Source organism: Gymnogyps californianus, chromosome 13 (genome assembly GCF_018139145.2).
Source record: "Gymnogyps californianus isolate 813 chromosome 13, ASM1813914v2, whole genome shotgun sequence".
Taxonomy (NCBI): domain Eukaryota; kingdom Metazoa; phylum Chordata; class Aves; order Accipitriformes; family Cathartidae; genus Gymnogyps; species Gymnogyps californianus.
The window spans coordinates 12025974-12046721 of NC_059483.1; the positions used below are offsets into that span (position 1 = coordinate 12025974).

A 20748-nucleotide genomic window follows, 5' to 3' on the forward strand; every position below is an offset into this window, starting at 1 on the left:
TTTTTTTCAGGGCTCAGATGCTTTCTGGGTGTCACCCATACATTGCTTCCAATAAATAAATAAATAACAAGGATTTTCTCAGTCTTTACCCCTCTCCATGCAGCGGGCCGGGGATGTTCACATCCCTGATGCAGCCCCTCGAATGCACCATCGAGGGCTGATGCGACGCGGAGAGCTCTGTTCGGTCCGGTCCTTTGCAGCTGTTTGGATGCTATTTCGAAACTTTCATTTCTGCTCCTTGCTTTTGGTGGAGCTTCGTTTTGGCTTTGCCTGGGTTCCCCCTGGCAACCTTCCCTACCCCCCGCACCTCCCGCAGCCTGCTGCTAACCGGGGTAGCGATGGGGTCCGAGCAGCGTGAACCCTGCTTTGTTAGGAGGTCTGCCCCAGTACCTTCTTTCCCTTTGCTCCCTGCAGCAGAGGGTCATAAGAAGACCAGAGTTAGCTTTTCTCCCTGAGAGATGATGAGAAGCAAGTGCTTTCTTGGCTTTTTTTCTCTTTTTATTTTAGTTTGGTTTATTTTCTTATATTTCTCTCCTCCCTCCGCTGTCACGAAAGCCACTTCTCCCCCACCTCCAAGGGATTTGCTTCACACAGCCAGCGCCAGGGGATAAAAGTAAAAAACAAACCCAACGCCAGCTCGCCGGTGCCGGTGCCTGGGAAATCCCTTGCCGTCTCTGCTGCTGGACCGCGGCTTCTGGCCGCGATTTAGGGGCTGCGGTCCGCGGGGAGGGGCAGGAGGGCAGGCTCGGGCGGGGGGTGCTCTCCTGGGGTGGAGGTGCAGTGCCCAGCGCCCAGGCGAGAGGGAGAAAGCGGGGGCGGGGGGGAGCTGGAGGATCCTTCCTCCCTCCTGCTACAGCAAGGCTTAGGGCTGGAGGGTTCCTTCCCTCCCGAGGGCTGGTTAGTTATCTTCAAGTTTTGTCTCTGCCTCCCTTTCAGCCTCTAGCACATCTCTCAGTCCTAACTGGGCAGTTCTCCTCTCTGGTCCTGTCTGGCTGCAAAGGGGATTATTATAACATGTGATCTTCTTCCTGTTCTTTATATGTGTGCTTTTTTTTTTTTTTTTTTTTTTTTTTTTTTTTTTTTGTAGGGTGGAGGAGGAGGAGGATGGGTCGGTTCCGCACCTCCTCGTCGGCTGGGCTGGTCCTTGTTGCGCTCAGATGCAGGTGGTGTTTTCCAGCCGCATCTTCTCCTCCCGGAGCCAGTGCGTGCGTGTGCGTGTGTGTTTGTGTGTGTGTGTGTGTGTGTGTGTGTGTGCGTGTGTGTGTGTGTGTGTGTGTGTGTGTGCGCGGGGGGGGGGGGGGCAGCCTGCGCAGCCCGCCCGGGTGGTGCCTGCTGTCCCTGCAGCACCCTCTGCCAGGCCGCCCGGCACATGACAGCTGCCCTGCAGCGGGGCACTGCCTGGCGCCCCGGGGACACAGCCCCCGCCCAGGCACCCACAAGGCAGCCCCAGGGCCTGGGGAGAGCGGGGTGGCTTTGGCTTTTTTAGGTATGGCTCACACGGTGTACAAACGGGCACATGCATCGGGTTTCTTTCCATAATCACAGACGTGAGCTGGGACAAGCCAGGCAGCGAGGGGACTTGTGACTTCCCGGGGAGGCTGGGGTGTCTGCTCTGGCACCACTGACACACCTGCCTGCCCCAGCCAACACTGGGCATGACCCTGAAGTCGGATTTGCTCAGGTAACTCCAACACAAAGCTCCCAGGGACACAGAGAGGCTCCAGCATGTAGCGATCAGGGGGCGAAAGTGCTCAGCCCTAGAAATAATTCTAATTCAGGGAGTGAGTTCCCCCCAGGTTCATTCTCTCCTTCTTCAGCTTTCACAGCAGTATAACGCCATTAACTTCCGCTTGATGTCACAGAGGGAAGCAGGTCTGATGGGAGTCCAAATGTAGACAAGGTTATTCTTGTGCCCATGTGTGCACAGGATCAGACCTTAGAGGGATTTGGAGAATGTGGGTCGTACAAAGAAGAATAAGGAAAGATTTATTTCCTTTGGGGTATTTATGTAAGGCAGGGTTATTTAGCTAGGTTTTGGGGTAGAATTTTCTGACTTTACCCTTACCTTCCTTTTTTGTATGTTTTAATAAGAAAACCCAATAGAAATTTTTAAAATAGGAAGGAAGGTTTTTCCTCTCCTTTTTGTCTTTGCCTTTTGTTTGAAAACAGCTAAAATACTGTATAATTATAAAACAAAATTCTCCTGCCATAAATGACAGTTAGTATCCTTCAGAGGGTTTGAGTATGCTGTGTGCTCAGCTCCCCTGGGATGTTCTGAGTTCTTTCAACTCAAGCATCTTCAGTGGGAGCTGGGGATGTGCAGTATGTCCTAGAGCTAAAGCCAATGTGACATTAATGAGATGCTGTCATTTAATAATTGTGCTTTGTTGTCATCGCTTGTTGATTGCTGCCTTTGTGGGAAAATGCAGTATTTTTTTATTCCTAGGTTTTAGGCTCATTCCTAACTGAAATTTTCTCCCAGTTAATTTCACTAGGCTTAAACCGTGGCACTTGAGAAAATTCCCTGGCCACAAGTTGTAGTTCCATGGATGTAATAAAGGTCAAGAAGCTCCTGTATAATTTAAACAACAACTCAAAATGGAGACCAAAGTTCATGTTGCGCTGTAAGTAGAAAGTCAAAGTTAAGTATATTCATTTACTTGTGATGTCTGGATGGCAGTACCATAAGACCTTCTAGTTGTTGTTGACTGTAGGGTATAAAAGTGGCTTAGAACTGAAAGCCTTAATTCTTCCTCCCAATTATTGCCTGTCTTGAGAAAACCACTACCAGTGCTAATGAGTACATTTCCAGTTTAATACTACTAAAATCCATTCATGCCTGTGAGCTAAGAGGAGCTGACAACTAAGGGGGATATTTTGCTGTTATCATTGACAACCGCTGTTGTCTAGAAGATGAATTGATGAGATCTGAGGAACAGCCCATACCTAGACGTGTCAAACAGAGAATGCCCATCTTATCTGAACAGTGTGTATGAACAGTGACATGAATAATAATGATTAACTTTAGTCAGCTCCTAAACTGTAGAAATGTAAATGCACAATCCTTGAGGTTTCAGGCAAGGTTCATGCTCCAGACCATGACTCTCACTAGGACATCGGGGGAATCAGATGATTGGGAAAGTGACTGAATTTGCTCTCGTGGCTGAGCACAGCACCAGCTGACAAAGCATCTAGAGAATAAACAGCAAAACTGTGAATCATTCATTTTGGGGGAAGAGGGAAGAGCCAATGGCATGGCCCAGAGCGGGGAGGTGTGTCACCTGTGCCGCCTGCCCGCTGCTTGACAAGCCTGTTTGCAAAAGCCAGAGGACAGGCTGTCCTCTTTGAGATCACCCCGGAGTGGTGGTACATCTGAAGTGCTTAGCATCTTGCTTGCCTGCACCCTTTGTTCCCCGTTCCTCGTACCTCTCCAGTTTGCCTTGCCTTTCCTCCTCTTGTTTCCTCAGCAGCTATGACCAGCCTGAAGGAAATCTGTCGTGGCCTTCCTCTATACCCTTTGCCTGAAAACAGAGGTCGGAGGACAGGAATACCCCATGCACCCGTGAGAACCCCTAATCTCACTGCTCAGGAGAAAAAGGTAACATGGGATTTCACAGGGCCTCACTTCTCTTCCTTTCAGATAAATGCAGCTCGGGGCAGCAGACCTGATCACCTCAAATGCTTTTCTGAGTGCGCACCTAACTTTGTGGCAAATGTATTTCCTTGGTGTTGTAATTTCAGCGGGTAATGGAACAAAGTACTGAAAACTCTTCTGCTTGCTGTCTTTCTTCCTCCCCCAGAGATAAGCAGGTTGATATGAGGGAGATTTGCTGCAAAACAGCTTCCGTGACTTTAAATGGCTAAACAAGAGACATTAGACTTCAATGCTGTCAATCCAGCATTGTTCCTTGGAGATGAAATTATGAATGCTGTTGCAAAAACACTGCATATGTATGGGAGTGAAAGCTAACCCCTCAAATACAATAAACATCAAATGTGATGAATCAGCATCACAGTACAAGCTACACTTCTGTATATTTGCATGAAAGATCCAAAGATAATTTATTTTAACCAGTAGTCTGAGCATCCTGGAATTTAGGCAACTTTGTAGGGAGTTGAGTTAATTATTTGTCTTTAGTTGTGTAATTCTTTTCCTGTCTCTTTTTGTTTGAATAGTCTACGTACACACTAAAGTAATCATTGCATTATTTCATATTAGAGATTTAAAAAAAATCAGCAGCAGAAAATAATGGTCAATGGGTGGAGATCCTTAGGAATTTGTGTGGGAGAAGATAAGGTGGGTTCCTTAGTTTGAAAGTCTGTGCTTCATCACGTGTAACATCACTTACAATGTGACATTCTGGTCAGAACACAGAAGTTCCTTCCCCACTAACAAGTTGCACGCAACTTCCTTGCCTTCGTGGGAGTTCCCCACTGGCATCAGCAGCCAAATTCTTTCAAAGTCCACTTCCACAAGCAGAGGAGCGCCTAGTCAAAGGGTAGAAAGAGGAACAGCTGTGAGATATCCAAAGAGGATTTACTTCAATGTCAGGAGCATTCATGGCTGAGGCATCCTGTCTGTGCCTGGGACAGCTCAGACACATGGAAGTGTGGCTACTAAATGGGCAGAAGAGGGCTGTGGTGATGGCTGTGAAGATAAAGGAGTGGGGAGTGAGCTTCACTGCATGTCAGAACATTGCCAATCATCTCCATTTTATTCCTTGCCTTTGCTAAATCACTTTTCCCCAGGAGAAGTCTGCTATGGCATGAAGGAGTCCATGTTGCAGGAGAGGAGATGGTATCTCTCAAAAGGATGCCAAACCTTAATCTTTACGTGGGGAGAGAAAGGTAATGACAAAGTCCTCACTCCCTATATAGAAACTGGAATAGTTTCCTGCCTCCTTTAAGTGTTGCAGGAAGATGGCAGTAGACTGATTTTCTGGCCCAGTCTACTGTCTGACATCCTACCCTCATCTCTCCTTCTTACCTACCACATGTGGTAAGAGGTCATGCTAGTTCGTTTTTTTATTAGACTGTTAAAGATTTAAAAGCTTCCTTTCTGATTTATTTTACTTTTAATCCTCCACCTTAAACTCTTAACAGAGTTAGAGGCTCAGCTGGTATTTATTTTATATCTGAAAGGTCAAATCTCTTTTTTTTAAGAGGTTCCATGCTTAGAAAAGCATGTAGACAGAAAGGCTGTCTGTCTACAAGTTGGTTTTTAAGTCTCGAGACAGGCTTCCAGATTTTGTTGACAGTGTGTAATGCTTAGCATATTGCGAGGCTTGTCTTTATGTATGACACTGTGTTCATTTTTTAATTGAAGTACTCAGGGGAAGCTTTGACAGAAGTGAGGTTAATAATGCTCTGCTGATTTCCGCAGGATTTGTCCCTCTCTTCATATGCCTTCATTCCAATTTTAGCCCTTTCTACAATAATAAACCTTAGCACTGCCAATGTTCTATTTTCTTGGGCCTCCTTTTGTGGTTATACTAGAAATCCTGTAAGTGAGATTTATAAAGTTCTGTGTGTTTTGGGACTTGCTGAAGAGGTGTATAATTCTTCCTATCATACCAACTTTAATCTTCTTGGATAAATCAAGCCATTTCTCAGAACTGATTCTGTTCATATGTTTCCTGAGTTCTCTTCCTTTGGCATTCTTTGCCTGAGGCCTGAAACAGCCACATCCTCTCTCTTTCCCTCCACAGCTCAGGAAACCCTAGCTTTCTGTTTCTCAGCATCTGTATCTTAATGTAAATATGCTACAAAGAAACTACCCTTAAAATCTTATGTGTGGTGTGCCCTTTGCAGAACAAGGACGTTGCGTGCTCAATACTCATTGACATTCCAGTAAAGCTGGAGCAACTTGGGAAGAATGTGCACTTCTCAGTGTTGCTCAGAATCAGAAAAAAATGGTATGCCTCCATCCGTGCAGCAGTTCCTTTATGTATCTTTGAGCCAAGTCATGTTACAGTCTTCCTGCTACCCCAGCATGATCATCTGTTACCCGATTGCAGTATCACTTGGGTTTCTGTCACAGGGCCCTGAGGTCAGTAATGGGCCTTGATGACCTTGACGAGCCTCACCTGAGATCTCCACCCACCCCCTCTGCCCCTAGGCTTAGGGGCTCTATTTAAGCTCAGGCCTGGGACTTCAATCTCAGTTATGCTGGAGATGTGTCTGTCTTTAGTTCTGTCACAGGGTGTCCCTGTGCCCAGCCATGGACCTCACTGATCTGGTCGCCAACCTGTGGGCTGACTTGCCACTATGAACCTTCCTGGTGATCTCTTGGCCCTGCCTCTCTGTGGTAACCAGCACCAGACCTGATCCTGACTTGTACTCCTAGCTTGGCCCTGGACCTGCACATCACTGTGATCTTGCCTGATGACCTGGACTCCTTGTGGAATGTGGCTGCCATCCCTGGGCTGCCCTACTCACCTCCCTCAGGTACTATGAGGCTGGACCCTGGCTAATGAGGTGCCTGTCCTGCTGGCTGTGTTACTCTGCTTGGCTTTCTATCCCTTAAGGACCAGCTGGGCCTTGCTGCTTCATGACATCCTAGTAGAAAATGCTGAAAACTAGAGCCTGTGAAGTCACATAGCACCTGAAGTTCTTGTGCAACTTTCTGGAGAAGCAGCAGGACATTTGACCTTAACGGTTGCTTTACACATCTAGAAATGAGGCCACTTTTAAAAGTTTATATGTGGATTGGGAAGGCCAACTTGTTGGCTCCTGTTTGGAACATCTGGATAATAAAGAACTTGGTTAAACTTTTCACATCCTGTAGAGCATTTATAGCAATGGCCAGTCAGAAATTGCCATGTTTACTTCCCAGCTGAGCTGATCTAAACTGGGACCTATGAAGAAGAATACATGAAACAACAACCTTGCTTTTACAGTTGCTGTTTAGAGAATAGTGCCACCAAAGATTCTGGGCCTGGATATCATCAGGCAGAAGATGACAGGTGGGAGGCAAGCAACATCTCCACTGGAAAAGGGGCAGAACTAAGAATGAAACTGTTGTAGAGTTAAGCTAGTCACTTCCTCTCGTCATGCTTCCCTTTCCCTCAGTAAACAGGGAGACTGCAAATCTTAGTGTTTGAGTGTCTCAAGATCCTTAAATTGGAAGTTCTGATGACCTTGTTAGAAAATGGAATGAATGATATATTCCTTCCAAAGAGGCACTGGTTCTTCAACAAACACCAATTAACAAAGAGGCTGGTACACTTGATTTCTCAAGAGAATCTCCCAACAAAGATATTTACAGCTGATCAATTGGAGCAGGATTTCATGGGTTCTTTTGACTAATTTCGTTGACATTGAGAGGTTTGAATCTTGATTAAATAGCAGCAGGATCATGTTTTACAGTATAAATGCCAGTGAATACAAAAAAAGACACCCTAATAGTGACTAGAGCTTAAACACAAGAATCAAATGTTAGATCCAGCTGGCAGATCTAAGAGGAAGACTTTGCATCTGATGCTTGCATTGCACTGAGCTGAACTGAATCAGTAACTCAGCAAATTCAGAGCAGGTTTTTTAAAACAACCTATCAGGCTCAGGAGTATAAGTGCAATTGATTTTTATTTTTTTTAAGACACTAATGAACTCTGGACCTGGTTTTTCAGAGGTGCTGAGCTTAAGCTTCTGTCAGTGGAAGTTATGAACAGGAAGAACACCTAAATATCAAATGCATAATATCTAATATTCAGAATGCAATGCGTCATAGGTAAATCAATCCTACTTAAAGGTTAGAATAATGTTTTATATGTTGCTTTAATGAAATGTAAGGAATAATGACCTTGTATTGCCTTTCCACAAAAGGATGATGATCAGCCTGTTTGAATTTGCTCCTTGAGTGCCTTTCTCAGGTTATTCAGTTTATAACTCAATAATGAATATGCAAAATTCTTCCTGATGCACATGGCAATTGCCCTTTCATAAAGCAGCCAGGCTCCATCTAAGCAATTTTAAGTGCCCCAGCTCTCCTATTGAGAGACTGTTTCAGAATCTTTTATAGTTAAATTCTTCTCATTTCAAGACTACATTTTTTATGGCTAGTTCACAGCTATTTATTCCTCTTCCAGCATTTCCCTGAAGTTCCTTCCTGCTTTGACATTTATTCTGCAGTGAGACAGCAATCAAATGTCACCTTTTTCAGTTAAGCTAAACAAGCCACAGTCTAGTCCTCTTTTATAAAATCTCTATTGTCTGTGCAACCAGGCGCCCTTCCCGCCCTTCATGTAACATCCAAGTTCATGTTTCATTAATGTTTGCATCATCAAAATTCAGGCTTCTGCTAATGTGTAACATTAATAGGATAGAGGCTCAGTCTAAGTGGATTTATTTGAAAATCCAAACAGATCTTGCTTGCTTATATTTTTAGGGCAAAGAAAAATATTTGCCCATCAGTTTCATTATAATACAAATAATATATTGATCAAAGACTGGGTGATCCTTGCCAGACTGGAAGCAAAACATTCATCCTGATAGTTCTCTGTAGTTCTCATAGGCAACCAAAATGCCAAATGTGGCAATGTTTTTCTCTTGATTTTGTTGTTGTAAGGGGTGTAGGTGATTTTATTCTTACTTTAGAAATTTCTTAGATCTAGAACACACTGTGATGGCTGCTTGCCTCTGAGATTAACTTTGAAAATCCCCACATATTTTGTCATGGTGTGGATATAGCTGGGATTTTGTGTTTATTAATAACATGCCCTTGAAAAATGACTGCTTATCTAACTGGAGAAGAATAAGGTGGTATTTGGAGATGGAAGTTGCATTTGCTCATCTGGTAAATAGGTTTTCCCCCTTGTCATTCTCTGTGTGGAAGGGCAAATCTAATTTGTAGGGTTTTACTGGTCTGATTCTCAGCTGGTGTAAATCAGTATAGCTTCACTGATCTGAAAGGGTCTGAACCATATGCCTGTTCAGTAGCAAGTATGCCAACAAAAACCTCTCTTAGTATGGGGCATTTTTAGATTTAGAGATACTGTTCTTCCTGTCTGCTCTAAGGTATGTGAGACCAGCATGCTCAAATGAAGGAGTTGGAGAGCTCTAGCCATAAGAGCCAGACCATAGTCAAGTTGAATGAGGAGGTTTATTACTGAGCTAAGGGCTTTATAGGGCTTTTCAGGACTTCTTACCAGGATGGATGGTGATGATACCTAGACTGGATGGTTCTAGGTGCCTTTGTTCTAGAAACCTATTTCCTCTACTAAAGCCTACCCCTTCACTTCCTCCAGAAAATACTTGCTTCCATAACTCTTTGAACTGCCAATGGCAGGTGTCACAAACATGGAGTATCCTTGCTATACTCAGCCCTCTCTGAAACTGGGCTTCTCTGGTTGTTTTGTAGACTGTTACCAGATTTGGAAGCAAACTTGATCCCTTTCTATTCTTTCCACAGCCATTAAAAATCAGCCTAAAGAAGATGTGAAGTTCCATATGATTTGTGAATCTCTCCAACTAAAAGTCATTTGGATAGTGTCGCCATTTGTCAGGGAACTTACAAATCTTTTAGCATCTTTGCATGAAATTGGCTTTTTAAAGATTACAAAGTCTTTATTCTCATTATGGTTCTAATCAAATGGAACATGAAATAGAGACACATGACTTAACAGGCTGTTACTAAAGATAGTGATTTATTTATGGTTTCTTTCATCCAAAAGGACATACCGTACTTTGCAAACCATGGGTAATGTCTTTGAAGGCAATAGGGAGTATAAGCCACGTAGTATCATCTGCAGAATTTAATTCAGTGCCTAGTAATCACTTTAGCTAATTTGGAAGTGATACATGTAGCATCAATAAAATAATGTAAACCACCACCCTCTGCAATACATTATGATGCTAAATGTAGTGAATCTTTAATAAAATTTAGCCCAAGAACATCTTCATCTGGGAGTATGTCACATAACTCAGGGCTAAGATCCCTTTTTTGAACGGAAAGTACAGTAGGGTCTTCAGTGTCTCTAGGAGTTCAGGGTCTCAGTCTAAGGATTTCTGAACAATTTTTCCCTTGGTAGTTCAGTGCCCCATAGCATTGTGAGAGGAATTTGTCCATGTCTGATATTGGTAGGATTGAGCACTACTTAACAAATCTCCAAGGTCTCTCCATGCAGATTTGGGGGGGCGGGGAGGAGAGAGTTACATGTGTACAGCAATTGAATCTATAAGGGAAGATGCAGGTGGAAACACTTCAATAGGAGAGCAGGAATGGAGCTCCCCTGGTGTGAGGCTGGCCTTTTAAATTATATCATCCTTGTGATAGCTTAGGCAGGCTTCCAGCAGAGTCTGATTAAAGTTCAGGGCCACCCATTTACCTCCATTTTTGTCTCTCTTGGGTTTTTTTGGCAGCTGGCTTTGCGCAATGCCTTGCGTTATTTCCCACCTGAAATACAAAAGAAGCTGGTGCTGGAATTTGCTGAAGAACTCAGGCTGTACGGCCATATCTATATGTACAGATTCTTTCCAGATATTGAGATGAGGTAAGGACTGGATGGTTCACATCATTGTATTTGGCTGCCATTTGCTTACCGGCTTTCACCTGTGGAACTGACCTTTAAATAGTAGCATTGCTGTGTCCTAATTTACCTCTTGTAGAAGTGACGTCATAACAAATTAATGAAGTGCATCATCTGAATAAATTGGATGTTCTGTGTATCATTAGATGGCAGTGGTTTCACTTCCAATGAGGGATACCGCATGTTTTGGGATGCTCTTCTGTAAAGCTGCATAACAGTGATCCTTCAGCCTCCAGCTTTCATCCTGTTCTCTGTCCTCATGAGAGTCCCATGGGACTAGTAGGGAGACAGCGTGCACCCTTCTGGATAGGCTGTGGCAGGGCCAGGACAGTCTCACTGCTGGAAAGCTCAGCACCGCTCAACACAGGGAAAGGATTGTGCAAGGTTGTGTGCTTGGTAATGCCAGCTTTACCATACACAGAGATCCCAAATACTCTGCCCCATGGCAAGTCTTAGTTTCTAGAGGCCAGCCATTACTCAGAGACCTCTGATTGCAGCCTGGACAGAAAACTTTCAATAGTCCTGAGCTGCTGCAAGTCAAGTCTCAACTGAACCAAGAGGTAAGATCAGATGACTGGATGGCTTGAGACTTCCTGTGAGTGGCTGGTTGTTTCCAGTCTCACAGAGAAGGCTTTCTGGACTTAAAAGAAAGACAGCACATTTTTCCATCATTGGAACCTGTATCTGACCCTGGTTTGTAATATGCTGTGCCTGTTGATCTTGGAGCATCACTTCATTCTAGGGCTGATGGGGCTAATGTTTGTGAAGCAGAACAGTTTTAGAGAGGGCTGCCAGGGGCTAGCTGCTTTCTTTAGACTGATTGATTCCTTTTTGCATCCAGCAGGGGCCTGGTTAATGTCTGTACAGAAATCTGAATAAAGCAAGCAACTAGAAAGCACTCTGATTTCCACAGACATCCATATTTCTGTGCTGTCCATACTAGTCTGGGGTCAGCTCTTGCAGAATTCAGCTAAGGGGAGGACAACTGGAAGACTATCTGAAAGATATTGCAGAGGTGGACTTCAGAGGACCGTAATCCTGAACTATAGAATGAGGGCACCTTCCAAGTAGGCTTGGATGAGACAGTCCACCAGCTTGTTTCCATCACTGGCATCAGTGACTCTTTGATAGCTCCAAATATTTTTTCTTTCTGACCATTTCACTGATCACTCTTTCTATTAGATTCTTACAGTCTCAGATTAAAAAAATGCCTTTTGTTCTCTGGAGTTTGGTAGTATTTGATTTTTGTTCCGTATGTCCCAGGGAGCACAGTCCAACTTGGTTCTGTTCCATTTAACAGACATGTTCCCATACCAGCACACTCAGCTGATATCTGAACTTTGGGTTTCTTATGTTCTGAGCAATATTACACAGAAATATCTCCTCTTGATGAATTGGTATCATTCCACAGAAATCCTGTTATTTTGTTACATCAAGCTTAGAAAAGCAGAAAACACTAATAAAAAAAGTATTGTGGAAAAACTCAAATGCTTTCCCTCCTGGTTTGGCAATGACTACAAGGCATTTGCTTTAGTATCCTGATCTAAAAAGCTAGGATAAAGTGCATATGATCATGGGAGGAGCCCATTTGCTAAATCTGTAGAATATACATTCCAGATCTTGGCTCATGAGCTGGTCAGCCGATGTCCAATTTGTTTTGTAGTTGGCACTCTTTAGCCTACCTGTTCAGTGTAACTGTCTTCCCTGTACAAAGCACGTGTCCAGCCACTGAAGATCTATGGTCCAATAAAATGAAGATCATTTAGAAACCATGTCAAATGATCCTATCTACCTTTAGGAATTTCCAGCATCTGTAATGGTGTTGTTGCTTACAGAAAGGGGAAAGAGCAAAACTCTTGATCAGTGGTTATACTTCCTTTTGGTATCATACTTCAGAGGCCTCAGCACAATTGTGCTAAGACCTGTGCAAACACAGCAAAGGAACTGTCCCTGCCCTGAAGAGCTACAGTATTAATCTAGGACTAGAAGTTTTAGAGCAATTTGATATGACAAACAGATGGTGGAGGAGAAGATAACAGTGAGATGATCGCAGCAGTTGGCATTGAAGCACGTTAGTGCTAGGAAACCTGACTCAGAATACCTTTGTGAGGGTTTCCCATACCTCACCTCTCAACTTTCTGGATGAAATGTATCTTATTCAGTAAAAAGGCGCATATTTCTCCTAACTAGTTCAGTTTTTGAGAGCTTCTTTGGGACTGAAATTCAAGCTGGGTGTTTTTTCTTAGATAGGATCTTAAATAACAAGGTCTGATGAGCCCGAATTCTGCTGATGCTCTTTTCCTTGGCATTGCAGGAGTTAGCTGCTTGGCCTGGCAACTGTGTTAGAGGCCAGTCCCAGCATCCCAAAATACTCCAGTTAAAAAGCAATGAGAGCTCTTGGCCACCATATTTATAACCAATTCTGATTAACTGATTCAGCAAATGATAAGCTGAATACAATTTTTTTTCTTTGCTTAGTTCTGGTAACAGTTAACCTGATTTGCCTGTTAAGGTACGTATGTCATTTCAGATATGCACTTTCTCCTTTTTTTTTTTTCTTTCTTCCCTCCTGAATAAAAGCCTGCAACTCAAACAAATGTGTTGGCATGCAGGGATATTTCTGTGGAGTATGTTGTTGTGGTTGCCCTTATGAGTTGGAGTCTCTCCCCTAAATTTTTGTGACTACCGTTTCAGAGCGTACCCCATAGGAGAATACCCTTGCAAGACCAAATCAGCTGCTGCCATTATGTTGATGATCATGAATAATCTGGATCCCTCAGTGGCTCAGGTAAGGTCCAGTGACAATAAGGAAGCTGGATTCACAGGGCAGCAGCAAATCTGCAAGTTACTTCCTGTATGTGCTCTCACATAAAAACTGAAGAATTCAGGCATATAGGTGAAATAATCCTTATGCAGATGATCCTCCTTCTACGGATTGAATAGGATTTTAGTTGTTCCTAGGCCTTTTGCTGGTTCTGTGTCCCAAGGTACATGCCAGCCCCTGTACGTGTAGCACTGGCTGCTGTGTGTGTTAGCTAAGCAGGCCAATTTCAGTAGTGCCAAGGCAGCCTCCTTATGGGGTGATGTGCTAGAATGTCCATTTTTGTGAGGCTAAGCCTGCAAGGGACTAAAGGTGATTCTATACTTTTCTTGTGGTTACGTTTTGATTCCTGGGGTTTGGGGTCTTTTGTATCAAGTTCTTTAGTTTCCTGCTGTGTGCAGTTCTTCATTCTGCACAGTGGGTCCTGGTCCTAATGCAGACCTCTGAGGCCTCCTACAACACCAACAAGGCTCACTCCAGCTCCCACTATATACAGGAGCTTGGTCGCTGTCTGTGAGATAGGTAGAGGTCAGTTCTTAGTACCTTGCTTCTACAACTTATGTTGAAAAACTAGTGCTGATGCTTCCTGTATCTTTGAAAGCTTGTCCCTCAAGGACAGATTGAGTAGAGGATTACAGGACCAAAGTCCATCCTTACAAGCACTACCCAGTGTAACGCATCTGTTTGCAAATGGCAGGGAAGAGGCCATGCAACTATGCCCTGCTGTTCATAGACTCTTCCAGCTGTAAATGCCAATGGCAACCAAACGATAAGCTCACTCAGTCCCTATTTTAGGGATTTTACTGGGATGTCTGTCTAATACGGAAACTGCAATCAAGGAATCACTTTGTAGCATTCTGCATCCAAAATACCATTGTAGCAATAACAAACACCTCATTTTGAAAAAGAATTTTTAATTTTTTTTCTTAAATTATCACTTTGATGGTATTTTCTGATTTCAAGAATCTAGAGAGTGTTGATGCAATAAGCTCTAGAAACGATTTATTATTGAGATTAAAAAAATAGCTCGGAGATACAGTGAAGTGTTTCAGAAAAGTGCTTGCCTTATTATTGTTAAATTGCCTTTTTCAGTTTCCCCAGGAGCTTGTCACTTATGGAGGAAATGGGCAGGTCTTCAGCAACTGGGCGCAGGTAGGACATTGCTGCTTTTGCAACTTGTTTCACAAAACCAGTTTCACCCTCCCCCATGCACATTCTGCTTAGGCAGTTTGTGGTAATTCTTGGCAGTCGTTGTCTCAAAATACTCCAAAACATCCTGTCTGGATAGAGGAATGCTCAGTTATGAACTGCATAGATGGGGAGAGCTTTATTTAGTAAAGAGAGCACAGACAGCCCAATAGAAATACTAAACATAATACCATAAACATACCAAGCTGTGTATGATGATGTAAAGACCAGTTCTTTGTCTTTCTCTGATGCATTTGTATGTGCCTGTGTATTTTGCACAGATAATTTTAGAGTCAAAATGAATTCTAGGAAACAAAAAAGTATATCTTTTGCTTGCTTGTTTCTGGTACTTTTGCAACGTTTTCCACAACAAGTAGTGGAATAAAAAAAAAAAGAGGCTTTGATTAAAGAAAGTGCAATCCTGAGTCTTTTTCCAAGCAAATCAGATTAGCTGTAAATATTTACATGCTAGCTGGCCAGATCATACTGCACTTTACTGTCAGGCCTAGCAACATTATCCCTGATCTTCTGAGAATAATGGCAGGTGGGTAAAAGCCTGTCTAAAATTGGAGCTGGGATGTTTAAGGTGTGGTTGTATAATCGCTGTTCTCCTTCTCTATCAAAAAATGGCAATAAATACACTTTAATCCAAGTACTGCAAAATGCATGTGGGAAACATTTTCAGGAGATCTTTGGCATCAGCAACATATTTAGACTTATGTTTTGTATAAGCTCAACTTATTCTCTCAAGAAAAAAAAATGCTCTGGATCTGAATGCTTTACAGGTGTGTGGTGGCAGGAGGAACATTTAATGAACAACCATCCTGTGTGTCTGTGGATAGGCACAAATGCGGTTATTGTGAATGCCAAAACCACGCCATCCCTGCAGCCTCTGGTATGCCCCAAGGCCACAGAGTGGGGACGGGTGGAGATGTGGCATTGAGTTTTGCAGTGTAGAACAAATAAGGCACAGGTAGAAAGCTACATCACCCTGCAGGGCAGCAGCACTCCCGAAGGCTGGGAAGATATTGATTTCTGATTCTGTAGCTTACATAAGCAAAAGCTGACTTAAGCCAACTTCTGTCATAAAGGATCATGTATGCACCTTGTTGTGGCATTACCTGAATCTGGCCTCTTGCTTATTAAAAAATCTAAGCAAAAATAATGTGTAATGAAGTTCCTAGTTAGGGGAGAGGAATGGATTCCTCACGGCAGCATGGAACTGAGAGACCTGTGTTTTCTTCCCAGTTTGACTGTGATTTTTCATTTGTGGCTGAGAGAAAACTCATGCTTCAGTTTCCTAATCTGGTAAATGGGAGTTAAATAGAAGTCTCGGGCAGCTTTTGAGGCAAAACTGTTCTGACTTTAAAAAGAAAGGTACCACGGCAGTGCACACCATTTCTTTATTCTATGTATTAATTAGTAAATGCCAGTTAACTAATGCCTGTTAACTACATGAGTTTTGCAGCATTTTTGATGTGAGCAGTGCCAGCAGTTTACATAGTAGCCTTTATTGGACTGATGTCTCTTAGGCAGATGCTGGGCTGCAAGGTGAAGTAGAAGCACTGCCAAAGTCAGAAATATCCTCTTTTCTCTTGTTCTCATCCAAACCAGAGCTATGACCTGCAGTTGTTTCGCAGCAGAACAAACAAAACCTTTTTGGTTTTGCTTACTTAGAGTAACAATCACATGAATGATTCAGTTATGACAGAACATTTTGTTCTGTTTGTGGCTTGAAAACAACAAGCTTTTTGGAAATCTATCATTGCAAAATTCCTAGTGAAAAGGTTCAGTTTGGTTTATATCATTCATGCAGACCTGTGCTTTCTTCTGAATAATTTTTAAAGAACCAACCATGTCCAGAGCTAACTTTACAAGCCTACAGACAACAGAACTGTTCTTCAAGCTAGGAAAGGCTTTTGCCTCCTCCTTACTAGTTGTGCCTTTCAATGCAAAAAGATCTAACTATCTTACAGCTTCTAGTTTTAATATGATGTTTTTCCCAGCCTGCTAAAGAGTTGAGAGTTCAGCTAGTTACCTGTTCTGTCCTAGGACCAGAATTTGCTTGTTCAACATTTTTCATGAAACAAAAACGAAATGTAAAAAGCAAGACAGTAACTCTAGTAACTCTTTCCTGCTCAACTTAACTTGCAGCTTGGAAATTAGCTGTGTTAGAAGGGACTGGCTTCAAATCTGTACCATTTTTAATTCAGATCAAAGACACAGAGAGGTTAAGTGCCCATGACAACTGATACTGCTGTCTCTTTGCTCAGCAGTTCCATTTTTTCCTCAAAATTTTGTCTCTGCTTACAGAAACTAGTTTCAAGGTATTGTTGAATTCCAACATTGCATGCGAAAGCTCCTCTCAGGCCTAGTTGTCACATACTAAAAGTCCTTTGGAATATAATGGGCTTTGTGATAGACAATGATGGATGTGAGTCAAATCTATAGGCAGCTTAGACGGCCATCGCCTACTTTTTGGCATAGATCAAGAGTAACTATTGAATTATGCAGACAACATTGAGATGCATTTATTTGTATACTTCTGGGTGCCTCAAGGACTTTCTTCACTGTCTACAATGAAAGCTGATTTTTTTCTTTGAGCAGAAAAATTATTTCATTTCTAAGTTTACATTGTAATATTCATTTGTTGAAAAGATGACAAGCACCAGAAGATGCTGAATTATCCATTTCAGGTTAGGATCGACAATATGCATGGGTATTTTAATCACTTTTATAGGGAAAATTTTGCAGTTGGGCTTTGGAAAGATTGCCAGAAAAGTGCCAGATCCAAATGGTTAACCTCAAGATAAAATTAGAACAGCTTTAAAAATGAAGCGTTTCTGGGGTTTGTACTGGAGAAATTATTCTGGAACTTTTTCAGACTTTTGCTAATTGGTGATTTATGTTTCCTGCTGAGTGATGTCTCTTAATGGACTTTATTAAAAGCAAGAATGTGTTGAGAGCTCTGGCTGTTATTCCATATGTGAATACACCTCATTATCTCTACAGCTGCCTTTATATTAAAAGTTTAGCAGCTTCACAAAGAAACATAAATGTAAGATGGAAACAGAATCCCTCACTTGCCTTACTTTTCCTTTCAGTTCTGGTTGGTAATGCACTATTTGTCAGAGATGACTGAAGAGCAAACATTAGTAATGTACAGTGGACATCCTCTGGGACTCTTTCCCAGCCATCAGTATGCTCCTCGATTAATCATTACTAATGGCATGGTAGGTATTAGCATCTTGTTTTGTCTTTTTCTTCCTCTTCTGTTTAGTTTTGAAGTGTTTGCTGAATTAAAATATTATTTATACTACCTGAACTTACAACAGCACACAGGAGAATCTGGGGTCCAAATTCTGCACCATTTATTCCGTACAGTCACTCTCCCCTCAAGTGTGCTGATCTGCAGTGATGGAGGGAACGATCTTCTCATTAGATGACTTCTGTTCTGACTGAGCCTGAGCTGTACATGTTCTTGAACAAAACAGTTCAGCTAGACTCAGTCTGGAAGATTTAAAAGCCCTCAATAGGCAAACAGATGATTATTAATCAGATGCTCAGGTATCTGGATTGCTTTGCTTGGAAGGCAAGCTGGACAAGTGAACATACTGGTTCATTGCCAGTCTTTTGAGCCATTCTATGTCTATTCCCCTGCAGGCTAGTTTTGTGGCTAGAGAACAGCTTTCCTGAAAACTTGCATGACAGTCACACTGCCAGAAAGAACAGACATCTTTTTTTCTAGTACTAGAATGCATGGAATAAAACACCTGATTTACTCCTCCTGGTTTTCACTGTTTTTCTATGTGTGTGACCATAGTTAGAGAAATGTAGGCTGTTAAAAAGATCTGCTTAAATCTCTAATTTGCTTATGTGGGTTTTCTTTTGATTGTTTTCTTAGGTTATTCCCAACTATTCCACCAGAGATGAATATGAGAAGATGTTTGCTTTGGGAGTAACAATGTAAGATGATACCTCACTATTAAAATATATCAAATACTTAACTAAAATGTAATTCAGACATCAAGCAGTGGCTGGTTAAAATTTCTAATGCAGATGGATTTCAACTGTGCTGCATAAAGTCCTGATGCTGCAAAGCATTAATGCACACTTAAGTGGAATTACTTAGGAGTCTGAGTTATGTTCAGCTACATATATAAGGATGTAATTGAGGTCTGCTAGGAATTAGTATTAGGTTTATATGTGGGACTTGGCTGAATTACAGCCTGAAGCCTTAATCATAACCTACTTATAGCACTGGCTTTGCAGCGGTTGTTTTTCAATCTACAGAAAACACAAGTTATGAAACATTCCTTCACACGAAGAGAAAGCTTTGAAGTAGAAAGTTATCTTTTTTTAATGATTATTTACCTACTTTTTTACTGCTGATCTAGTTGATGAGCATAGGATTATTATTCTGTTGTGTACCATGGAGAGAATAAATTAAAACCACTGGAGAGCTGGGTGTGTACAGATAAGGAACCTGGAAGAAATGAAAGGGCATGAATAGACAATATCCATTGCCACTTTCCTGGGAATTTCGTAGGAATGTGGACAACAATTTTGGGCTAACAACTTCAAAAGCGACTATGTGACTTAGAAGCACGAGTGCCACTGAAAACCAATGGCATAAAGATGCCAACAAGGTGAAAAGGAGTCTCCTTGCATGCTAGTCACTATGCTAAATGCCAAGACAAGTTTACACTCAGTTTTTTGATCCGTGCATCTTTGAACTCAATTTAATGAGCTAAATGCTCCTCCAAAAACATGTTGGTGCATTGCTAATGAAGAAACTCAATTGAGTTGTGAATTTGATAATAGCAGATCTTTAACAACAAATCGAAACACAGATATTTTTTTGTTATACTGGAAACATATGTAGACACGTACAGAATTCATTCCAGCCTGAGTAACATGTGGTATCATTGCGTTCATTGCTATTGCTAGGTACGGTCAGATGACTGCAGGGAGCTACTGCTACATTGGGCCTCAGGGAATAGTCCATGGGACTGTGGTAAGAAACTGGGGAAAGGTCTATTTGTCGATACCTTTTGGAGGAGGGTATCTCCCTGCTGTGGAGGATGTTCTGGCTACCAAAGAAATTCTCATTGCCCACTCCTTAAAAAAATTAGTGTCCTTCCACTCAGATAGTCCATGGCATCTTATCCAGAACACAGACCTGAAGGAATCTGCATTCAAGGTCTCAATCTGAGCTCATATCTAGCTACAATAAGTATGAATTGACCAAATGTGTTAGATAAAAACATTTTCTTAGCTTGTTTTCTTAGCTGTTTTCCTTAGCTGTCTTTTGCAACCATCCTGAATAAGTCTCTGTACCCCAAGAGCAGCATGTTGGGAACCACTAATTATTCTATTCTATTTCATGGTGAGAGAAAAACATAATCAGGACAGATGGTTTCATAACATCACTTTAACTTGTTTCCTTCTTAAAAGATTAAAACAGTTTCATGGTCCCAATGACCCCTGAGTTTCAAACTCTGTTTGCAAAAGGGATGGAAGATCTTTAAATTTCAGGGACTCTAAGAAAAATAGCTCCTGATAATTGCTATATTGTGTTGTGTGCAGCTCACAGTGCTCAATGCAGGTCGTCGCTACTTGAAGGCAGAAGACCTGTCCGGAAAGGTGTTTGTTACTTCTGGTCTCGGAGGGATGAGTGGGGCTCAAGCAAAGGCTGCAGTCATTGCTGGGTGTGTGGGGATCATTGCAGAGGTGAGAGCAATGCTTCTTTCATTCTGTCTTCTCTCCTTCATGTGCTGAATCAGAACCCTCATTCTCCTCATCTGACATGTTCCTCAAGTAACCCTGACAAGCCAAACTCAAAAAAAGATACTCTTCTCTAAGATCTGTCTGTCCTTTTCATTGCTGAGCATTTTTCACTGCTATTCCACTCTATTTGTTCACTTTCTGGATCAGACTGTGAGGATATGGACTGTACCTTCTTATGATTGCTTCACAAATAATGCAGAATGATGCTGTCAGATGAGCCATTCTCAGTGCATGAGCTACCCTCATTTCATGTGTGAAAGGGTGTAACTTCCACAGGCAATTCCCATGGGAACTGCACTCTCTTATGCCAAAAAAGTCTATGTTAAAAAGGTGTTAGTTACATTACAATTAATCTTTAATGCCTCTGGCACCCTTATCAGGTGCAATGGAAAGTACCCGTTAAAAATGTTGGTATGATTCACT

General features: G+C 42.2%; 1 protein-coding gene across 2 annotated transcripts in view; it reads left to right on the plus strand.

Annotated features, from left to right (window-relative positions):
* Nucleotides 1-3472: 3472 nt before the first annotated feature.
* Nucleotides 3473-20748, plus strand: part of UROC1 (urocanate hydratase 1) — a 47048-nt gene continuing 29772 nt past the window's right edge. The window contains exons 1-8 of one of the 2 annotated variants that reach the window (XM_050904589.1): nucleotides 3473-3598; nucleotides 10360-10490; nucleotides 13221-13314; nucleotides 14440-14499; nucleotides 17640-17768; nucleotides 18440-18501; nucleotides 19486-19552; nucleotides 20125-20268. In XM_050904589.1, coding sequence (XP_050760546.1) covers nucleotides 3473-3598; nucleotides 10360-10490; nucleotides 13221-13314; nucleotides 14440-14499; nucleotides 17640-17768; nucleotides 18440-18501; nucleotides 19486-19552; nucleotides 20125-20268 — 813 coding nt within the window. Of the gene's footprint in view, nucleotides 3599-6251; nucleotides 6448-10359; nucleotides 10491-13220; nucleotides 13315-14439; nucleotides 14500-17639; nucleotides 17769-18439; nucleotides 18502-19485; nucleotides 19553-20124; nucleotides 20269-20748 lie in introns of those variants that run through there. The other variant, XR_007767226.1, reaches the window with a different exon arrangement.